The sequence below is a fragment of the Megalobrama amblycephala genome, linkage group LG22 (assembly GCF_018812025.1).
Source record: "Megalobrama amblycephala isolate DHTTF-2021 linkage group LG22, ASM1881202v1, whole genome shotgun sequence".
NCBI lineage: Eukaryota > Metazoa > Chordata > Actinopteri > Cypriniformes > Xenocyprididae > Megalobrama > Megalobrama amblycephala.
Window position 1 is genome coordinate 16,846,815 of NC_063065.1, and position 23,568 is coordinate 16,870,382.

The following is a 23,568-nucleotide window of genomic DNA, read 5'->3' on the forward strand; positions in this document are numbered from 1 at the left end:
TTCAGTAACACAGGATGGTGACTTTATCCAACAGTAATGATAGTTTCATGAGGAGATAAATGTACAGTAAGAAAAGATATCAGTGCACCCAGGGAAACTTGATCTTGGCTTTTGTGCCGGTATTGCTCCTGAAAGCTTCATATGTTGAATGTACTGATGATTTATCTTTTTAATCATAGGGAATATAGACATCTGATAAAAAAACATATTGTAGAGAGTGTTGTCTGCAGTGTCACAGTTAAAGTGTAACTTTTCTGATTTTAAACCCTCTCTTTTGTATTGTTGCAATGTCGGTAGTATATGTAAATGAACAATGTTTACTCTTTTTCTGTGTTACCTGGAACGAGAAATTCTCATTTATTTGTCAGCAAACTTCCTCCAGATGACATAAAACATTGCCAGCTTTCTGACAGCTGACAGCTCCAGAGCCCATAGACAGTCGAATCGACGGAAGGTTATTAACAAAACAGTTACTGTAAGAGAGGGTTCATCACTGAAAACTGTATCATACTTTGTCTACACTTTAAACAGCATTATGATAAAAATACTATGGCAACAGCCTTCTTACCGGCAGTTCAGCATGCGATAGCTTTTTGCTTCGGGAAGTTGGGCTGAAGGTGCTCTCCATTCCTTTTCTTACTGACGAAACTGACGTTTCTTTCAGTTTTCCCTCCGTTGGCCTTAAACACCATGTTCGTAGTCGTCCAGTTTGTTTGTTTGTTTTTTATCAGATTTTCCGTTGCTATGTTTTCTCCATATTTACGATTCTTTGGCCTTAAGCCATTGCCTACAACCCTCTGAATTCTTCACTGAAAACAGAAAATAACTCCTTCTAAACATTTACTCTTTGAATTCTTGCTCCCCAGGACAATACATGTCAACACCTTTGTGACTAATACTCAATCAACACAAACTCAGCACACCTGAGTAAACGATAGGTCCGTAGGAAAAAATCCTCCCTACATTTTGTGGGGATCGAAAAGGTGTCTGTTCCACTGCGAGGTGGTGATATTGAGACTCTGTTATTAAGATGTGAATTGTTTTGGATTGTAACCTTGCAAACCTTACCTCCCTTGGGGTTAAATGATGAAGCACTGTTTATTGTAATGTCGTAATGTGTTTTTATTGTATTTCTAACTGTCTGTTTGATCATGAAGGGATTATAAAATGTAAGATATGAATTGTTTGATATTGTGACTTCACAAACATGATTATATTTATTTGTAAATTATGAAATTTCTTACCTGTAGCATTGTAAGTGCTTGTTATTGGACATTTGAATCCTTGTTGGCGATTGGCTCACATGTAACGTCGATGACATCCATTGGTTGGGACTGTTTTAAATGTCTTGTTTGTAATTTCATTCATATGCCTGATGAAGGTCAGTAGACCAAAACGTTGTTTATAATAATACAATTCTATATCTAGCATGTACTGATAGTGTGCGGGTTTGCTATTTTAAACACCATTGTGACTAAAAGTTTGCTAAGAAGTATTTCCTACTTGAGCAAAGCAGGTAAATTGGGACCCATTGACAGGACCAGATTAGGAGTGGCCTTGAACGGCAGCATGCCTAGTACATTATGGGTGTTGATGTTTTCCTACCTATTTGGAAAAAAGGGATGACAACAGACTTTCTTTCTTTTGCCTTTCAACCACATAGACAGCCAAGTTTAATTGAAAGCCCATTTTGCTGGTGGTGAATTACCCCTTTAAAATGACTCTGAAGTAGCCCCATAGTGCACTGGTGATCTGGTGAAAAGTCAACCTTGACCTAGATTTGTTTTAAGGCACAGGTTAAATGCATCTTAACAAATACCTTTTGTTTCAATGTTTATGAGCCTCAGGCTCTTCTTCTTGCCTTTGAAAATGCTTCTGTATGGGTGTTTCAATGACCTTGTGATTACAGGCTGGCTCAGGGGCTGTTACTCTTGAAGAGAGCCACATAACTACAGAGCCTCAGCTTGCTTTCAGCATCAGGAAAGCTTTGTCTCTTATATATCCAAGGATAGTCAGTGCTAGTTTCATCAGAGGCAGTGTAGAGAAACAGACAGTTAAAAATAAAGGCTGGATACCTTGGGAGAGTCAGGGTGTGACGGGCTGAAATTGCTGGGTATGCTGTCCCAGATTTAAATTTTAACTTTGTATGTGGCCAGCCAGCCCAAAACTACTCTTTAACAGCTCTAAAGCTATTGCACTGAACATAACCCTCAATATGTCAGTCTTTAAGTAGTATTGTTTTCATAACTAGCCTGCAATTGTGGCTGCCTACCACCAACAAGTTGAATCTAGTTCCAGCCAAGCCCTCCATCAATTTTGCCCAGTTGTTGGCTGTCAATGTGTGAGAGGAAGGAGAGTGGGTTTTTGTGTGTGTGTGTGTATTTATTTTCTTTTTTTTTCGCTTAATATCGACTTCAACGGATCAGCGTTTAAGATTTTAAGATAAGGGACTGGCTGTTGTCCGATAGTTGACAGATGTTGCGTGCTCAGATGTGCAATCTGTTAAAATGGTGTTGGTTTAACAGATTGAGAGCGCACTGGACCCAAAAGCAGTATTAGATTTGAGATGGAAATGGTTCTGTCTGGCTGAGAAAAATATCAGTTGAGGATAAAGAGGTTGCTAGCGGAAAATTCCATTCTTGCATTGAAAAGCAGTAAATGTTTACCGACTGACATGCACACGTTGCACCTGGGAAACTTCTGTGATAGTTATTTGCTCAACCAGCTATCACTTTAATGTTTTTTGTTAATGCTCAGCTTTGCCTCTTGGAAAGGTTTTTTTTTTTTTTTTTTTTTTAATGCTCCGCTTTGCCTCTTGTTTCCTCTTTGTCAGTTACAGATTCACAAATCACAATCACAAGAAAGTCACAAATATTTTTGTTGGACTTTTTGTATTTTCTAGTAACAAATTGTCTGGCTGTGAAGCGTAGCCATTATATAGGCCATTATATATACCTTATTTCTATACATGTTGCTATGATGAAATTATCTGTGTATATTCATATGGAACTAAATGTGGACGGCACTGCATCAAAATTACATGAAAAGCCCTGTTTTTATATGTAACTCTTCTAAACAATTCTAAAAAAAACTTTGAAAATATAAGGAAAATATAAAGATAGCACTCCAATTCATCCTTACATTATTTTGTTTTGCAGGTGACTGTGTTCACTTTGTTTTAACATGAAATAACTCTTTGGTCATCGTAGTACCCTTATATTGTTTTTTTGTTCGGATTTCTGAAACAAATAATACAAGGAGACTTAAATCTTTATTCATAAAGTTCATAGTTTAGTCTTCACGAACTCAATGTAATTTTAGATGTTAATAAAATATTCCTTTATAATTGTGGTTGTTGAATCAGAAAATTTAAATTCTAATGAGAATGTTGGTGACCAGACAGTTGACGCTAGCCTTTGAATACCATAGTAGGAAAAAATTACTATGAACTATCCCAGAACTATCTTTTTAATATTATGTGGTTGTACTGTTATGTTTCCCATTTGGATTTAAAGGGATAGTTCACCCAAAAATGAAAAATTGATGTTTATCTGCTTACCTCCAGTGCATCCAAGATATAGGTGACTTTGTTTCTTCAGTAGATCACAAATTATGATTTTTAACTCCAACCGTTGCGGTCTGTCAGCCCTATAATTGATGTCAACGGGAACTCTAGCAATAAGAGTCAAAAAAACTTGCATAGACAAATCCAAATTAAACCCTGCGGCTCGTAACGACACATTGATGTCCTAAGACATGAAACGATCGGTTTGTGTGAGAAACCTTTTTACCTCTAAAACACCACTATGTCCAACTGCGTTCAGCATTCGCTTAGTGAGGTCTGAACGCGCTCTGACAACGGCAGTGATGCCTCACACTCATTGAAGCAAAGCGCGAGACATCAGTTCCGTCAGCAGAGCGCGTTGTTTGACCTCACTAACCGGATGCTGAACGGACATAGTGGTGTTTTAGAGGTAAAAAAAATTATATAAATACTGTTATATACATTTGTGTTCTATTGCTGAAACAAAGTCACCTACATCTTGGATGCGCTTGGGGGTAAGCAGATAAACATCAAGTTTTCATTTTTGGGTGAACGATCCCTTTAACATTAAAGACTGTGTTTGTTGATATTTTCTATTGCCGTACGTTTATACAGCCACTGATCCTGACAGAACACGGAACCAAAAGAAAAGATTAAATGGACTTAGAGCAGAAGCAGCATAACCTCGAGGACTACGCAAGAGACTTCTGGATCTGGCGTGCCTCACCCACTATCCGGATCGCTCGCTTCGTGTCTTCTAGCCTCAGCATGCGATCCAAGGCACGCCTGCCCATTGATGGTCCTTGGGGAATTTCGACACATTTGTGGAGTAGGTACTGGAGGACAATGGATTGGCGTTCACCATCTGCCTCATTGAGGAGGACATCGCAGCCCCACTCTGGACCCAGAGCCCAGCCAGCCGCCTCCCACACTCTGCAGAGAGCCAGAGCCCATGCAGTCAAAGAGCCCGAGCCTGCTGCGGTGCCTACGCCAGAGCCAACCATTGCCCTGGAACCCGAGCTCAAAGAAAAGACCAATTGTGTGAGCCGGCAACACCATCAGTCCCAGTGAGGGTGAGCTGTAAATTCTTATGAGGAAGTGGAAGAGGATATTTCTCTAACTCTACCATCCTCATTCGTCCTGCCCATCTCCAAGTCTTCTTTGTCTCCACTGGTCCCACCCAGCTCCAAGTCTCCTATATTTCTGATGGTGTCACCCAGCTCCCCTCTCCTGCTTCCTCTACCCAAGACAGCCAGTCCTTTGGCCCCGCTGGTTATTTTCAGTCCCTTGGTTCCCCCTCTGTTGACTCCACTCTGCTGCGTGGATCTGCCTCTAGTCTTCCGGTCTCCAGCTCCGCCTTGGCAAGGGGATCTCCTGGCTCTGCCTCCAGTTGATGTGCTTGTCACTCTACCTCAGCTCGTCGACCAAACAGCTCCACCTTGGCTCCTCCCTCCCTTGGCTCTACCTGGGGCCATTGTCCTCAAAACTTTACTGGGCTCCCTCGTCCCTCCAGCTCTGCCTTGGTCAGTCATCACTCTGCTTGTGCCATGGACTTCCGGGCCTTCAGCTGCACTTCGTCACTCCACCTCTTCAACTCCGTCAGGCTCTGCCTTCCCCCTGGCTCCACCTTGATCTTCAGTTCCACCGGCTCCACCTCCAGACCCAGTCCTCTGGCACCCTGGCTCCACCTCGGACTCTTGTCGCTATGTTCCACCTCAGCCTCCAGATCCATCTGTGTTGCTGGGTCTCATTGGCTCTTTGGCTTTGCTTGGGTCTCCACCTGGGTCTGCTTGCCAAGTCTCCTCCATCCTTCGACTTTGCCATGTGTCTTCATTCTGGCTATGCTCTGGGTTCCAACCTGGCTCCTTCTGCTCTCGTCTCCTCAGTGCACCCAGAAAAGTTGCATCTCAGACAGCACACGAATATTAAATTAAGCTCCGTTTTAATGTCCACTTGAATGGACAAATGCTTGTCACTGGTAAACATAGTCGGTTATGTTCTAAGGGAATGTAAACAGTTGAGAAAGTTAACACATATGTATCGTTATATTAGATAAGTGTATTTGGTCTTAAGGTGAGTGACAGCATCCTAATAATCCTGCTGCCTTCTGTGTTTAAACAACAAAGGACAAAGACAAAATCATGTGGATGTGGATCAGTATGCTATGTCAAAAGTCTGGTTATAGTGTAGTGCATTCACAATGACCAGCTGAGAGTAACTCGTCAAGTCACCTGTCTGGATGTCACTGCTCATGAATGTACAATTCCTATTACTTAGGCAACCCTTGCGAGGATGTCAGTTCTAACACTGATGGCCAATTAGGACATTTCTCCAGATGGAGAGGGCTAATTCAGACAGCACGACTGAGCCTTGTTCAATCCTCAAGAGCTTGTATGAAAATGCCCCTTTATTTATGCTTTCTGTGTATTGACGCCCAGAGGCAGCCTGAACTAGATGACCTGCGCTTTGCCTTTTCTGGACCAGATGCTGCTTAATGCCTCCTCAATCCAGTTGCCTCAGGGGTTTTGGTAGAAATATCCGTTTTAGTGGAGACGTCAGAGTGAAGGACAGAGACAAGAAAGATTGAAATTGATCTACAGAGGAAATAAAAGCTGTCTTTGACTGTCTGTGCTGGTTTGTGTTTCCTTGTTGTCGATCCATAGTGTAGGAAACCTCTATTTCCCGTCTTGTCCCATTATTGGTTTTTCTCAGGGTAAAGTCTGGTGTTTTACAGCGTATGTGTCTTGTCTGCTCTGTAACGAGAAGATACATCCTCAGGATGGTGCAATATGTGTCTTCTTTCACAAGTGGGTTTGAACTCCAAAGTTAAGAGGCATCTGTGCAAACATGGAGAAGAACATAACATGGTTGTATAGTTAAGACCACATACTTAGCTCTGCTGCACAGTATGTTCATTTTAAGTGTATAATTATGAGCTCTCGCTTATGGCAATGAATGATAGCTGTGTTAGTCAGTGACCTTGCGTGTACAGAGTCTGTTGAATGAATTTAATGACAGAGTTTTTTTTTTTATCAGTAATACTTTAAGATTTTTATTTGGTTGGCCTTCAAACTGGTTTGAAATCTATTCTTTCATTTTTCTTTTTGATTATGGTTATTCGTTCTACCATAAAGAGAGAGAGATAGTTCACATAAAAAATGAATTGTCATCATTTACTCACCTTCATGTCCTTCTAAACCCATAAAACTTTCCATACAGTTGCATACTGACAAACAAAGGAACACTTGTGAGTAGTGAAAACAGACTAGAAGTCCATGAAAATGGAACTAAGGACAAACACAATTGAATATGTGTAACACATACTTTGAAAATAATGCAAAAACATAAATGTTTCATAAGTGCACAAGTGTTTCATTTGATTTTCAATCAGTTGTTGTTATTGTTATCTAAAACTATTTCTTTATTGAAATAAAGCTGAAATACAATAAAACATGGATTTTTCAAATAGTTAAAAAAGAGTTAGTTACTTTGCTTCACGACCATGTGGTCCTTTGCAGGTGTCTGAGTGATGGCACATCCTGTCACATGATACTGACCACATGACTTCATCCAAAATGGTCCCTTTAAATTGGTTACTCCAAATGACATCAGTGAAATTCATTTTTCCGGACATTCTTTCTCATAACAAAGCAACGACTTCAACACATAATTTTAATACCATTTTGCACTATGTTGATATATGATGTTATAAAATCATGCCAGAATAAAAAATATATACATTTTATAACATTTTAAGATGTTTTATTCACAAATGAAGTGGCTGTATTGGCCTTTGGATTGTTAAACCAAATGATCTTTTGACACTTGAAAATCTTTATATGTAGCAAAATATAATTAAAACATTTTGGATTCGATGAAAGAGATCTAATTGTACTACCTTACATACTTTGGATGTCATATCTTTGTTTTTTATTATTATTAAGGCCTTTGGACAAATATTGACCCATATACAAATAGAAGTTAAAGAAGTCTTTTGAAACCATATGATAAATGTGTATGAAGATCAGCCTGAAATTTAAGTCGTTATTCATTGAATGAGTTAGTAGTTTATGACAGACTCAGTGACGTCCAATTCCTGAATTAATCATTCTTTTGAGTCAGGTCTTTTCAATAATCTCTTTTCACTTATTCAATGATCTGGTTCCTTCAGTTAATAATGGAGATTAAGATTTTTAAAGAATAAAAAAATGAGTCTGTTATTATATCAGTGTTATCATATGGCTTCAGAAGATTTGTAATAAAGTGCACGAGTCAAATGAATCACATTTCAGGTTGCTTTTATTGTGGTTCTACATACTTTTTGAAGCTTAAAAGCTCTAGTCCTCAAACAAGTACATTATTTAAAAATTGCTTCTTTTGTGCTCTGGAAGGAACGATATAAGGGTGAATAAATGAAGACAGAGTTTTCATTATTTGGGTGAACTATCCCTTTTATTCCTCCATTACATTCAATTCAAGATAGAACCAGATTTCATTTTATTGCAGAAGATAGTCCTGTGATTCAGCACTGAATGTGGCAGACTCTAATATGTTGAGGATCCTGTGTTTCTTTAGGAATAATTAGATCATATTGACCACTGTGCTCTCCCATTACTTCTCTTGAGTTAGAGGAGGACAGTTTAGCTCGTTTTAGCAGGAAGCCACTCAGACCTCAATGTATATGTGTGAGAGAGAACACAGCCTGAGTACTGGTGAAATGTTCCATTATTGTCACATACATTGTTATTTCCTGCTTGACAGACACTGGACCACAACAGGAATATGTCATGTTGTCATGTGCAGCTATGATTAAAGGAAATTCAATGCTTGTGTCTTGTCTGTTTATGACACCCTGACTAACAACCAGCCATTATGTTGTCCTGTTGGTAATTGGTTAAGCTTGCAGGTGCTATTTTTCTGCTTTTTATTCAAAGAAAGACTGTTAGGCCATGTCTGATTTTTCCAAGTTGTTTTTTAGGATGTGTTCACACTTAGCAGGTTTAGTTTGATTAAAACGAACTCTGGTGTGATTGCTCTGATAGTGTGAACGTTGCCATCCAAACCTTGGTGCTCACCAAACAAGTGGACCAAAACCCACCTTTTCAGGCTCAAGCATACCTGGTTCCTGGCACTGTTTTGACTCCTTTACACATTTTCTAAGCTTTTCATGAGTTCTCAGCAGGTAAAAATACCATCATACTGTATCTATACAGATACAGCAAGCGCATTTATCCCAGCACACAGCATTGTTTTGAATGTTCGGTAAGTACCGTCTCAAAATATACATCATAAAATCTGTCCAATCGGGTTGTGACCTTGTGATTATACCCTTTATTCTATATCTTTAGGTTCAGTGTTAAAAATAACAGTGTGAACGCTTATCGAATCAAAAAGAGCCAAGAGAACAAACTACAAGTGTGAACACCATTAGAGATTAAAAGAAAATCAGCTTGCATTAAACACCTCTAATAGATGTTTACACTTTTCATGAATCAACGCATCCACGCTAATGTGATTCGTATCTTTTTTTTGCTTTTTATTTTTGCTTTTTTGCCTCTTTCTACATGTATGAGGGGGTTGGATAGTGTTTAAGCCCTGCAATGAGCTACAATGCAAAATGTTATGCAATGCAAGTGTGTGTGTGTGTGTTTGATAGATTGTCTATCAAATCGAATTGGCAATTGTTCATAAGAAAATCAGAAAAAAAGGGTCTGTCCAGTGGAAAGCGGTGGCTCCACTCTGTCCAGCATCTACTAACAGGAAACTGCATTCAACAAGACAAGAGGATGTAAAACCTTGTTTCCACCACTACAGACATGAGTCTCCAGACCCATCAATAGGCCATTCAGATCTGCAGTGTGTCAGTTACTGAGTCCCTGTGGTCCCTGCTGATGAGAGCAACTTTGGCGTAATCGAGTTTTGAACTGCCCTTCGCGCGCACTAACTCAATTTCATCTGTATTGTCATAGTGTAGAGAGGCTATAGGAAAGGAAAGATAGAGGGATTTTTGATTGACAGGCTAAGGCACTACAATGGTTCTTTGCTTTGAGGTACTGCAGAGTCCATCCAACAGACCGGCAATCAGATCCTACAAAACAGGGACTCCTGGTATTTCATTTACTTTCATTTCATTTCATAGTTCACCTAAAAACCGAAAATTATGCTATTATATTCTTATCCTCGTGTCCTTCCAAAACAATAAAAATGGCAAAAACACTCAAGAAATAACTGAAACTTTAACTGAAATGGAAAATATAAAAATAAAAATTAAAAATATTAATAAAAGTGATATCTCATAGATACTAAAACAACACTGGTGTAGCCCGAAATAGCTAAACACTAAGCTTTTAATTGACATATTGGTCAGGAAATTAGCTAAATTTAAGCAAATGCACTGCTTAAATGGTCAGAGTCCAGATTTGAACCCTATAGTATGGTCTCACATTAAACTCAAACTAACTGGGAGACATTTTTCAACTACTCATGAACTGTTTGAAGTCATTAACATTAAGTGGAACAACAATGACTCTTCCTTCTGTAAAAAAACTGTCTGCCAGTTTACCCACAAGGCTTAAAGGTGCCCTAGATTATGTTTTTAAAAGATGTAATATAAGTCTAAGGTGTCCCCTGAATGTGTCTGTGAAGTTTCAGCTCAAAATACCCCATAGATTTTTTTTAATTAATTTTTTTAACTGCCTATTTTGGGGCATCATTATAAACGCGCCAATTTTATGCTGCGGCCCCTTTAAATCCCGTGCTCTCCGCCCACAGAGCTCGCGCTTGCCTTGAACAGTGCCTTAACAAAGTTTACACAGCTAATACAACCCTCAAAATGGATCTTTACAATGTGTTCGTCATGCATGCGGCATGCATGCGTCGGATAATGTGAGTATTGTATACTGTTATATTGTTTACTTCTGATTTTGAATGAGTTTGATAGTGCTCCGTGGCTAACGGGTAATGCTACACTGTTGGAGAGATTTATAAAGAATGAAGTTGTGTTTATGCATTATAGAGACTGCAAGTGTTTAAAAATGAAAATAGCGACGGCTCTCTTGTCTCCGTGAATACAGTAATAAACGATGGTAACTTTAACCACATTTAACAGTACATTAGCAACATGCTAATGAAACATTTAGAAAGGCAGTTTACAAATATCACTAAAAATATGTTATCATGGATCATGTCAGTTATTATTGCTCCATCTGCCATTTTTCGCTGTTGTTCTTGCTTGCTTACCTAGTCTGATGATTTGGTTGTGCACATCCAGACGTTAATACTGGCTGCCCTTGTCTAATGCCTTTTATAATGTTGGAAACGTGGGCTGTCATATGCAAATATTGGGGGCGTACACCCCGACTGTTACGTAACAGTCGGTGTTATGTTGAGATTCGCCTGTTTTTCGGAGGTCTTTTAAACAAATGAGATTTATATAAGAAGGAGGAAACAATGGAGTTTGAGACTCACTGTATGTCATTTCCATGTACTGAACTCTTGTTATTTAACTATGCCAAGATAAATTCAATTTTTCATTCGAGGGCACCTTTAAACTTTTAAAGAAAATATAGGGGAAGGCCATTCCAACCTGATCTCACAGCAATTTGTACGTATTTTACGAGGTGGCTAATTCATACGTTTTTTGCTAAATCGTACGTATTTTACAAGTTGCCAAATTCGTATGGATTCGTAAGGGCGACCTAGCTCTAACTCCGCCCCTAAATATACCCGTCATTGGGTTTAGACAAATCGTATGAATTCGTACGAATTAGCTACCTCGTAAAATATGTACGGTTGTGAGATAGCGTTGGCTATTCCATGCTAAGTTATTTTATGTAGAGTGTTTCTTGCTAATTTCCTGACCAGTAATTTATAATTAAATTGGTTAAGACCATTAAAAGATCACTAAATATTTTGCCTTTTGTTTTTTTTTTGGCCTTGCCCATTTTTTTGCCTAGGAGTGTATTACTGTCCATGATTCACTGTAAAGGGATAGTTCACCCAAAAAGTAAGTCATCATTTATTCACCCTGGTGTTGTTCTAATACAGTATGCCATTCTTTCTGTTTCTGACCACAAAAGGGAAAATAAATGTCCCTCTTGTGCTCATCCATGTAATGGCAGTGAATAGTGACCAGCATCAGTCTTTAAAAAAAGATGCAAAAGTATCACAGAATGATCCCACGTGACATGTATATTCCAGGTTTACAGGGGGTATATACGATAGAGTTTGGTATGTATTATTTAAAGAAAACCCTGATCTTGGCCCTTGGTTTTTTGTGCACGACTGCACATCCATGAGACTCTTATGTATTACCACCACAGTTCACTCCAACTCGTCCAGAAAAAACACACAATTTGTGAGAAATCAAGATCAATAAAAACGTGACATGAAATACAACAGCTAGAAATCCCCAAAAAGTATCCATGTACTTTCTTTACCGAGCTGAACATCTGAATGTGCAGAATGTGAATCATGAATGTGCAGAACATCTGAACATCTGAATCATGAATGTGCAGTCATGCACAAAAGACCAATGGCAAAGGTCAGGATTTTCATTAAAGGTGCCCTAGAATCAAAAATTGAATTTATCTTGGCATAGTTGAATAACAAGAGTTCAGTACATGGAAAAGACATACATTGAGTTTCAAACCCCATTGCTTCCTCTTTCTTATGTAAATCTCACTTGTTTAAAAGACTTCCGGAAACACACGGATCTCAACATAACACCGACTGTTACGTAACAGTCGGGATCATTATTATGTACGCCCCCAATATTTGCATAATGCCAGCCCATGTTCGAGCATTAGACAAGAAAAGGCAGTATTAACGTCTGGATCTGTGCACAGACAAGGTAAGCAAGCAAGAACAACAGCGAAAAATGGCAGATGGAGCAATAATAACTGACATAATCCATGATAGCATGATATTTTTAGTGATATTTGTAAATTGTCTAAATGTTTCGTTAGCATTTTGCTAATGTCCTGTTAAATGTGGTTAAAGTTACCATCGCTTCTTACTGTATTCACGGAGACAAGAGCTGTTGCTATTTTCATTTTTAAACACTTGCAGTCTGTATAATTCATAAACACAACTTCATTCTTTATAAATCTCTCCAACAGTGTAGCATAGCCTCAAACTCATAGAGAATCAAATGTAAACATCAAAATAAATACTTTACTCACATAATTCGAAGCATGCACACAGCATGCATGACGAACATCTTGTAAAGATCCATTTGAGGGGTATATTAGCTGTGTGAACTTTGTAAATGCGCTGTAATATAGTCGAGAGCTCGTGTGGCAGGGAGCATGCGATTTAAAGGGGCGGCGCGCTGAAAAAAAATCAGTGTATAGTTAATGATGCCCCAAAATAGGCAGTTAAAAAAATTTATTTAAAAAAATCTATGGGGTATTTTGAGCTGAAACTTAACAGACACATTCAGGAGACACCTTAGACTTATATTACATCTTGTGAAAAAGCATTCTTGGGCACCTTTAAATAATAAAATTAATTTCGGTTTGTTTTTCACTGAAACCAATTGTATACCCCCAGAACACTTGGAAAATACAACACGTGTCGCATGGGACCATTCTGTGATACTTTTGCATCTTTTTTTTAAAGCTCGATGCTGGCCGCTATTCACTGCCATTATATAGGCAGTATAGGGCATACGGCAATAGAACAACACCAATGATGACTTAATTTTTGTGTAAACTATACCCAGTTAATATACATATATTTTTTACACTTAGCTAGTTGTAAGTATTTAAAAAAATGAAAGAAAAGAAAAGAAAAGAAAAGAAAAGAAAAGAAAAGAAAAGAAAAAAAGAATAAGGAATAAACCTGGCACTATTTATAGAATGTGCTTTATGGGTAAATATCAGACCACTGCTAGTTTTTGCTCTTCAGCCCATGAGTCTGAACTTAATTCTTTAACCACACTGTAAGTTTCTCAGGAGTGCAAAACTATATTTTTTGGCTGTATGTGAACAGTGTGAGGGCCCCTGTGAAGCGTGTTTACTATGTTCACTGATAGTGTAGGCCACTTCAGAGGAGCTAGAGTGCGGCTCCCTGTGCTGATTCGTGGAAGTGAGGTCAAAGGTCAAAGATGAGCATGCAGGAGGTTGGGGAGATGAATGTAATGACCTCAACAGCTGCATTTTCTTTATCTGGCTACACTCTGTGCCTGACGCTCTTTTACTTCAGTATGTCATCTTATGTTATTCTCAGTACATAGAATGGTATAAATTAAACATATACTGAGCTTTTTAAAAATATTTTAAAAAATATAGAAATGTATTTATTTAGGAGTATAATCATTTATATATAATATTTGTTTTCCTTTTTATCACTTAAGTCATTTTGTTTTCTTTCTTTTTTTTTTTTTTTGTATGCTTGGTGGAAAAAAACAAACACATTTTCCCTAAACAGTGCGTTATGGGCTAAATCACAGAGACATAATGGAAATTACAGGCACTTTCCCCATGTTATTTGTATTACATGGGTCCTTGGAATACGTTATTTTTGCATAATGAGCGCTAAAATGCTAAATTTATTGATACAATGATTTTACCTCATTATTATTTATGTTATGTTTTTTTAATGTTATGCATCTGCTTGAATTTTAAATATTTAGGAACAATTATCAGTGATTAACCTCTAAAGTAATGTACTGTAGAATCCACAAGAAGGCAAGACAATGCCTTGGTCTTCTTAGGAAATTTTGGAGTTTCAACATTAGCACACATATTTTAACCATGGTTTATGGCAGGGTTATATATGTTTTATGCTATGGAAATCTAACAGTTAAGCAGAAGAACAAACTTTTACATTTAATTAGCCAGACAAATAAGATCACTGAGCAGAAACAACATACACTCCAGGACTTGCAATATCATACTCATCCCCTTCACTCTATTTTTTAAATCCTTCCATCTGGACATAGACTCAAAATAAAAAAAGAAAAAGAAAAAATTGTTAAAAATTGTTTATTAAAAAAATCTTTTGTTCTAATGGCATAACTGGAATAATATACAGTAATAGCAAAGTCATTATCATCAGGTCCTGACTTCAAATAATGATCTTTTATATAATGTTTTTTTTTTTAAATTACTTAATAATGAAGGTTATGAAAGTTATTATAAAGTTTTACCAGCAAAATCAATCAAACCATATCACACTTCTTCAATCTTTCTCTCATTTTCTCTGCAGATTTCTGTGGCAGATGCCCAACACCCTATGCCCCTGCCCCAGCAGCACTGAGCAGAGTCCCGTGGACCCCCATGGCTCCCCCCACGGAGGGAACGCCCCTGGCCCGCTGCCTAGTCCTGCTGCACAGCCTGCTGCTGCTGTTCCCCAGAGGAGTGCCCTGCCGGGGGGCCACACGGGCCCCGGAATCCCCCTGCCACAGAGCTGAACATCCACTCATCTCTCACACAGGTCAGCATTTCTATCCCTCATAACACAGCATGATAGCAAGTTACCGGAGAGCTCTGTTCTTGATTTGGCATGTTAATTAATAGTGCTTGCTGAGATATGCACCACTACTTCTGTCTGCTTGTTAAGCCGTGACTTATCAAACACTGTTTCCGGGTCCAAAAAAATGGCTCCGTTTCAAGTAAAAATACTATCTCAACAGCTGTTGATGAGCATTTTCCATTTATAGCACACCTTTAAGCTAAGTATTTCAAAACTCACAGTGTACAATATAGTCTCCAGGCTTCTGAACACCAATATTTTATTTTCATGATTTAGAAAAGATGAATCACTGTCTAACCAAATGAGATAACGGTATGGAGGTAAAGGTTGGGATCATGATGTATATTATCACTATTTGTTGTTTGCTTTTTGGATCTGATCTGATCTGAAATGGTGACTTGTTACGTCAGACTTAAAGGATTAGTTCACTTTCAGATTAAAATTACCCCAGGCTTTACTCAACCTCAAGCAATCCTAGGTGTATATGACTTTCTTCTTTCTGATAAACACAATCTGAGAAATATTAATAAATATCCTGATGCATCCAAGCTTTATAATGGCAGTGAATGGAACCAACAAGTATGAAGCTGAAGAAAGTGCTTCCATTATAAACGTACTCCACACGGCTCCGGGGGGTTAATAAAGGCCTTCTGAAGCGAAGTGATGCGTTTGTGTAAAAAAAAAAAAAAAATCCATATTTAACACGTTATGAAGTAAAATATCTAGCTTCCGCCAGACTGCCTTCCATATTCAAGTTACGAAGAAAGTGTAAACTGGTGTCGTGGCAGTTACACTTTTTCCGTAAGTTGAATAGGGAAGGTGTAGGACGTAGCATAAGTTTTTTGAACTGCAAGAGTTTTACACTTTCTTCAAATGTTGAATATGGAAGGTGGTTTGGCGGAACCTAGATATTTTACTTCATAACTTGTTAAATATGGATATTTTTTACACAAACGCATCTCTTCGCTTCAGAAGGCCTTTATTAAGAAGGCTTTTGGGATCTGATCTGATAGAGCGATTGGATTTGAAAGTGGTTTTATATTATTTTTTAATGAAACGTGTGTACGCATATGTATATACATTAATCAATATCAGTCAACAGACTGGTCATTTAATATAAATATATATATATAATGCCGTTACAGTATATTTATAATGAATTTTGGGTCATGTGATTGTAAATAGTCCTTGAGACATGACTACAGCACTAAATCCATTTTCCCTAAACAGTATGTTTTGGGCCAAATCATAGAGACCTAATTGCATTGACAAACTCAGTCACCTACCCTCCAGCTTAAATTACAGGACTTCCTTGCCTGGAGAGCATGTATTATAATCAATGTAAATTTAGCAGGTGGAATTCAGTAAGTAATTGTGGAGCTGAATGTCAAAACCAAAGGGGGTCTATTGGGGCTAATGGAGTGGAAAGGCAAGGTCAATGTTTTAGTTTAGTAATCAGCTCTAACTGTAAGTGAACTCATTTAGAACAAAGCCGTCGGTAAGCATGACCTAGTGAGTAGTAACACAAACTAGCATCTAATTAACCATTGATTTTTAAGATGTGTCCGTATGCCAGTTCACCATCTGTGTTCCAGAATTAGTGTGACTTTCAGTGTCTTAACACCCATCTCACACACACAAACACTAAAACACAAACCTTTTAATTAGCACCCCATTCATTAAATATGCACAGTGAATGCAGTGGGAATGACGTTTATACCCAGCAGCGACAGGGAGGTCTGTTTCACACACACACACACACTCACACTGTTCATTCCAAACCCATAATGGTCCATTGGCACCGTTTTGAAAATGCGATTCTTATGGTAGCTCAAATAATCTCCATTCTCCTTGTTTGACTGAGCTTTTGAATCAAAGCTTTCAGATCACTGAACGAGCCCCAGTATACACATTTAACAGCCACCCTGCTGCAAAACCAAATACCTGCACGCCAGCTTTCACAAACAAAACCCCTTCTTCAGTAAAAACATTTATTCAAAGAGCACTGGGATCTGCGGGCACTGGCTTTTTCTTGTTTTCTCTTATGTGTTTGTTGAACTGCTCCACTAAGACTTCTAAAAAAAGCCTTGAACTCCTTATGCCCTTTATGGCCTCAGTTCTCATCCGGAGTTCAGATATGCTGTGTTTTCTGTACAAGCTCTTGTATATAGTTATAAATCCATTGTATCTAGCAACAACTACAAAATAACTCCTGCTATATATGAAGAGTTCACGAAAACGTTCATCGAACGTTTTTTTACAAGATGTAATATAAGTCTAAGGTGTCCCCTGAATGTGTCTGTGAAGTTTCAGCTCAAAATACCCCATAGATTTTTTTTAAATGCCTATTTTGAGGCATAATTAGAAATGCGCCAATTCATGCTGTGGCCCCTTTAAATCGCGCACTCTCCGCCCCCTCCCGAGCTCTCGACTCTATCATTGCATAAACAAAGTTCACACAGCTAATATAACCCTCAGAATGGATCTTTACAAAGTGTTCGTCATGCAGCATGTCTAATCACGTAAGTACAGTGTTTATTTGGATGTTTACATTTGATTCTGAATGAGTTTGAGGCTGTGCTCCGTGGCTAATGGCTAATGCTACACTGTTGGAGAGATTTATAAAGAATGAAGTTGTGTTTATGAATTATACAGACTGCAATTGTTTAATAATGAAAATAACGATGGCTCTTGTCTCCGTGAATACAGTAATAAACGATGGTAACTTTAACCACATTTAACAGTACATTAGCAACATGCTAACGACACATTTAGAAAGACAATTTACAAATATCACTAAAAATATCATGACATCATGGATCATGTCAGTTATTATTGCTCCATCTGCCATTTTTCGTTATTGTTCTTGCTTGCTTACCTAGTCTGATGATTCAGCTGTGCACATCCTTCACGTTCATGCCTCGATCATGGGCTGGCATATGCAAATATTTGGGGCGTACACCCCGACTGTTAAGTAACAGTCAGTGTTATGTTGAGATTCGCCTGTTCTTCGGAGGTCTTTTAAACAAATATGATTTATATAAGAAGGAGGAAACAATGGAGTTTGAGACTCACTGTATGTCATTTCCATGTACTGAACTCTTGTTATTCAACTATGCCGAGGTAATTTCAATTTTCAATTTGATAGCACCTTTAAGCCCATCTGAAATGAGCATTTTTTTACTAGGCTCCTATATTTAGGTTCAGTAATTTCACTTTAATGGTAATGAAAAGGCTATTAGTCAGTTATTGAAATGTCTTATTTTCAAAGATGTCACTTTAGTCAATTAATTTGTATTTAACAAATTTGACTGTCTTTTGCTGCAAAACCAGCTAAGTCCATGTGTGCTTTTTCGCAAAAACCTCTAAGTCCACCTCTTTGGACATCAAGACATAGTAAAACATCCGTTTCTTTCAGTTTTACAGCAGCACAAGGATCACTTTTGGGTTTACCTTCTACTTAGCGAAATCCTGTCATTGCCGTTGTAACGATGGACAAAACATAATAAAAACTTGCAGCTTGGCAATTGAAAGCCCGCTTATATGCACACCGTCATTCATCTTGAAATCATAAGATTCGTGTCTTCTGATTGGTTCTTTTGTGGACTTAGAGGCTTTTGCTGACAAAGAGAAGTGGAGTTTGGTTTCTGCCAACGAACTGGTATTTTTGAATGGGCTGATGCTGGGATTTCGCGGATTTAAAGCGAAAGTATTTAAAGTCCCCCTGAAATCAAAATGTAAGTTTTTTAGCTTTTAGTTTGAATATGTTAGCCTTAAGGTTATGAATAAGCTGGTGTAATCCATAGTAATGACAAAATTCACATTTAGGAGATATAAGCATTCAAAACTTACAGTACAGTCTCTCACTTCCGCTAAAATGGATCACGGATTTTCATGACATCACATCGCACTTCAGCTTCTCGTCAGATCTTCTGTCCAGTCAATTGTTCTAGAATCTGAAGTCCCGCCCCTTCCTACACTTTAAACAGATGCTGAAGCTGTAGCTGAAATCAGTCATTTGTTCACACATTTATTAGTTTCTACATGGTGAATGGGTCATAGTGCACTTTATAGAGAATAGGGAACTATTCACAGACAGCTTTCCATTGACACAAATGAAGTTCGTTTTTGTGTTAGTGTCACGTGAACCGCCGAAGCGCGAGCACAGTTTGCTCTGGTCCAGAGAAACGAGAGCACATGTAACCCCTCACCCAGGTCCTACTCGCCCTGCTCTGCGTGGGCCTTGAACCTGAGTCCCCGGCGTGGGAGTCAGACGCTCTAACAAGGAGGCTAAAGGCTGCAACCTCTAGCCTCAGTCACTAGAGCATCTCTTGAGATCAGAGGAGTGAGGTTTACTCGCACAGCGACTACTAGCTGGCCTCCGTTACACACAGAGTGGATCATATCCATGGCTCAGACCACAAAAGACCATTTAAATTCTGCACAAAATGCTGTATTTAAAAATGAAAAAACGGTTTGAGATGAGAAGGAAACGGAGGTTTTACTGAGTTTTAAAGGCTCTGGCCGAGCTGTGATATAAACAAAACACTATTGGCTATTTTAAAAAGGGGGCGGAGCTGTTCGATATGTCCCGCCCTGTCTTCCTGTTTCAGTTGAAATTACGTCAACACATTGAATAATGCTGCGCATTCCAAGACACTTCAGCGGGCCTTTAAATGTGTTAATATAAATGTAAATAAATATTAAATATTGTATTTAATGTTGTCTTTTTGTTTACTTTTCTGCATTTCATTTCTGATCTATAGGTAGTTTGTTTACTAATAATTTATATCTGAAACTTGGCATTGTGTACTGCAAATGTTTTTGGCTCTTATGATAAATTGCTTGCAATGTTCTTCACTTGTATTTCGCTTAGAATAACAGCATTTGCTACCTTAGTAACTGTAAAATTAAGTAAGATAAATGTCCAATTATCAAATGTTGTCTCAATATCGCTATGGTGAACTAGAATTCAACATAGATAAAAAAGGGCATTGATTACTGAAGCTTTTCACACCTTAAATTGATACTTGCACACTGCCTTAATAAATACCTTCTGTTTCTCTGAAATTTCGTGCTTTGTGAAATAGTTTCCTCTGTAATTATAGTCAAACACACAGGCGGTGCTGTGCTTATCTTGACAAAGGCTATATAGAGAAGAGTGATTGATGGGCCTTTTTTTTTCTTTTTCTTTTTTTTTTTAATCTAAACCTTTCAGACTTTGTCATGCCACCCAGTAAGCCAATTTGGAGTGAATTGAAGGCTGAGAGAAACATTTTGCTCTCTCCTTAAATTTGCCTTTTTGAATCAAGCTTGCAGTCTGCATTTATAGTGGAGAATGTTCGTAGCAGCCTCTTTGAAAAAAATCAATAAAAAGGGTTGAGTCACGGAGATGCGTGTGTCGATCCAGACCAAAAGAGAGACACTGGGAGCAAGTCTGTGTTTTCCTAAATGGAACACCTCTGCTCTCTTCTGCAGAGTGGTGTGGTGACACATTTCTCCATGGACCGCATAATCCTTGTCCGTTTGGGATCAAAAACTGGGAAGGACACCACGGACAGTCGGCTTTCCGCCCTACAGACTATAAAGAAGATAAATATATGTCCTCTTAGCTATTCCTGAACTCCAGCAGAGCTGCAATGTTAGATCTCTGTATAAAGGCACACTGGTTGACAATAAAGAAATGTTAATATCTCCGCCATGAAGACATAGTGCTCTGCTCATGAGTGCCAGTTTGTACAATAATGTTCTGGACAGATGTTGCACATGCATAGTGAGTCAGGTTTGTATTTTGTTTAGACTTCAGAGAGGGTCTTTTTTTTTTTTCTTTCTGGGAAAACAATGACAGGTTTAAGAAGCAGATGGTTCCCCACAGGTACAGTACATATGTTTTGATCAGTAGGAGTGTTGTCTGCACAGGCTTGTCGGAGCTTTTGCTGTATGGCTTGGTGCAGAAACAGACACTTTTTACTATTTGTCAAATAATGAAAAGTAATAATTAATGTTTTTCACTTAAAAAAAACTTTAATTTAATGTGTTGCCCTTTCTATGTAATCGTTTGTGAAATTTACTAGCAATTTAAGAGTAAAACATTTTTCTACACCATTTTTTTCCTCTGTAGACATCAGCATGGCAGATATGAATGTAAAGGTTGTATGAATCAGCAATGATTCATAATAAGTAATTTTACATATAAACCAATAGCATAATTAATCTTAACTGAAATTTTAAAAACTGTTCACTTAAAACTGAAATACATATCACTCTCAAAAATAAAGGTTCTTTTAGCACCGATGTTTCCAAGAACCTTACCCCAAGCTTTACTCACCCTCAAGCCATCCTAGGTGTATATGACTTTCTTTTTTCTGATGAACACAATCAGAGTTATATTGATAAATATCCTGATGCATCCAAGCTTTATAATGGCAGTGAATGGGACCAATGAGTATAAAGTAGGGGTGTGACGAGACAGGTATCTCACGAGACGAGACGAGACTCGAGACAATGGCGAAATGCATGACTAGAAAAAATATTCTGCAGGTGAATTTGAAATGTTTTAACTAATCGTCTTGTAATGAATGTCATTTCAGTTCTACTTTCTGAGTATGAATTATCATATGCAGTAAAAGACAACAATACTCAAGTAGTGTAAAAGGTTTTGCCACTAACTCAACTGACTGACTTCTCTTCTGTATGATTTCAGTCTCTTCAGACCTTACTGTACGTGATTTATGAGCTTCTACAACTTTTGACCTCCTAACTGAACTCCTTTCCACAAACTGATCATAGAAACAAAAACAGTATAAATAAAAATGGTAACACTTTACAATAAGATCTCATTTATTAACATTAATGTATTAACCAACATCAACTAACAATGAGCAATATATTTGCTACAGTATTTATTAATCTTTGTTTATGTTAGTTAATAAAAATAGTCATTCATTGTTAGTTCATGATAGTTCACAGTGCATTAACTAATGAAACCTTATTGTTTGCGCTTAATAAGATTAGGAGAAAACTGTTATTCATTTTTATGGTAACACTTTACAATAAGTGCAACCATAATCGCACTCTCTCAATATTCAAAGTGCAAATAAGACCAAATGTTTCTTTGATACAGAGCTAAGAGATGGTTACAACTACACTGCCCAGCCTAAGATAGCTTTCATATTGAGAGATATTTGTATTCATCAGGGAGCCGCTTTCAAAATGAGGGGTATTGAAATCACGTTTGTATGCGCGCTCGCGTTTTCTTTCACTTTCGCGATCACGCGTAACTCTGTAAATATGGACCGGCGGCGACCGTTATCCAACTGAATTAAATATTTTTTATTTAAATACATAGCAAAACAACAGTGGAGGCGTAATGTAAACGTAGCGGTGGCATATTCTTTCCTAATCATCCTAACACACTGTCATGGCAATATCATGAGACTTCTTTTTGCCTCGACGAGAAATCTCGTCACATTTTAGTCTCGCGAGATCTCGTGACACGAGATCTCGTCACACCCCTAGTATAAAGTTCAAGAAAGTGCATTCATCCAAAGCAAAATGTACTGCACACAGCTCCGGGGGGTTAATAATGTCCTTCTGAAGCAAAGCGATGCGTTTGTGTAAGAAAAATATCCACATTAACAAGTTATAAAGTAAAATATCTAGCTTCCGCCAAAAATGGCCGTGATTTTAACAGTAAAAGACTGTAAAAATGCTGCGGTGAAAAACTGTTAATTGGTTTACAGAAAGTTTACGTACTATATATATGGTGAATAACTGTAATAGATCTAACGGTACATTTAATGTAATTTTACAGTAAAATACTGTTAAATCACAGTTTTTGGAAGTGAAAAATAACAATTCATTGTGCAATTTACAGTAAAAAAACGTAAATTGACATTCCCACAATTCCCTGTGTGACACTTCACATTTGATACATTTTCGTTGAAATAACTGTTTCTTCTTAGTTTTTCTCATTTTTTTCTAATCAGTTATGTACATTAGGGTTTTATGTTACATCTAATGTTGTTAAATTAATGTTTATTGCATTTTTAAAATTTCATGCATGTTACCATGATGGTGTTTAGTGTGTGTGTGAATGACACTGTGTGCACCTTCTATATGTTAGTGTTGTCCTTCTCAGCTTGTGATGAACTTTGATTCATCATGTGACTCTTATCACCACTGTGTTAGGTGACTGTCAGTGTATTATAAAGGTACAAAACAGATATTAGTACTTCATTAGATTGAGAAATTAACATTATATCAGTTAACGAAATACGTTATTTTACTGTAAATTTAACAGATTTTTTTTTTTTTTTACATTGCTACTGTATTTTTTACACTAAAGTTCTGGCAACCACAGCTGCCGGTTTTTTACCGTAAATTTTACTGGGATTTTATTTACAGTGTGCCTTCCATATTCAACTTAGGAAGAAAGCGTAACTGATGTCGTATCAATACGGAAGTGAATATGGAAGGCGTAGGATGTAGCATAAGTGTTTTGAACTGCAAGAGGCATTACACTTTCTTTGTAAATTGAATACGGA

At 37.8% G+C, this 23,568-nt stretch overlaps 1 protein-coding gene across 2 annotated transcripts in view; it reads left to right on the forward strand.

Moving 5' to 3' along the window:
* Positions 1-23,568, forward strand: part of sema5a (sema domain, seven thrombospondin repeats (type 1 and type 1-like), transmembrane domain (TM) and short cytoplasmic domain, (semaphorin) 5A) — a 182,683-nt gene that overhangs the window by 39,422 nt on the left and 119,693 nt on the right. For both annotated transcript variants that reach the window (XR_007182444.1, XM_048174264.1), the window contains exon 2: positions 14,756-14,983. Coding sequence is in view for 1 of the 2 variants with exons in the window: in XM_048174264.1 (XP_048030221.1) it covers positions 14,827-14,983 (157 nt within the window). In the remaining variant the exon portion in view is untranslated. The remainder of the gene's footprint in view (positions 1-14,755; positions 14,984-23,568) is intronic.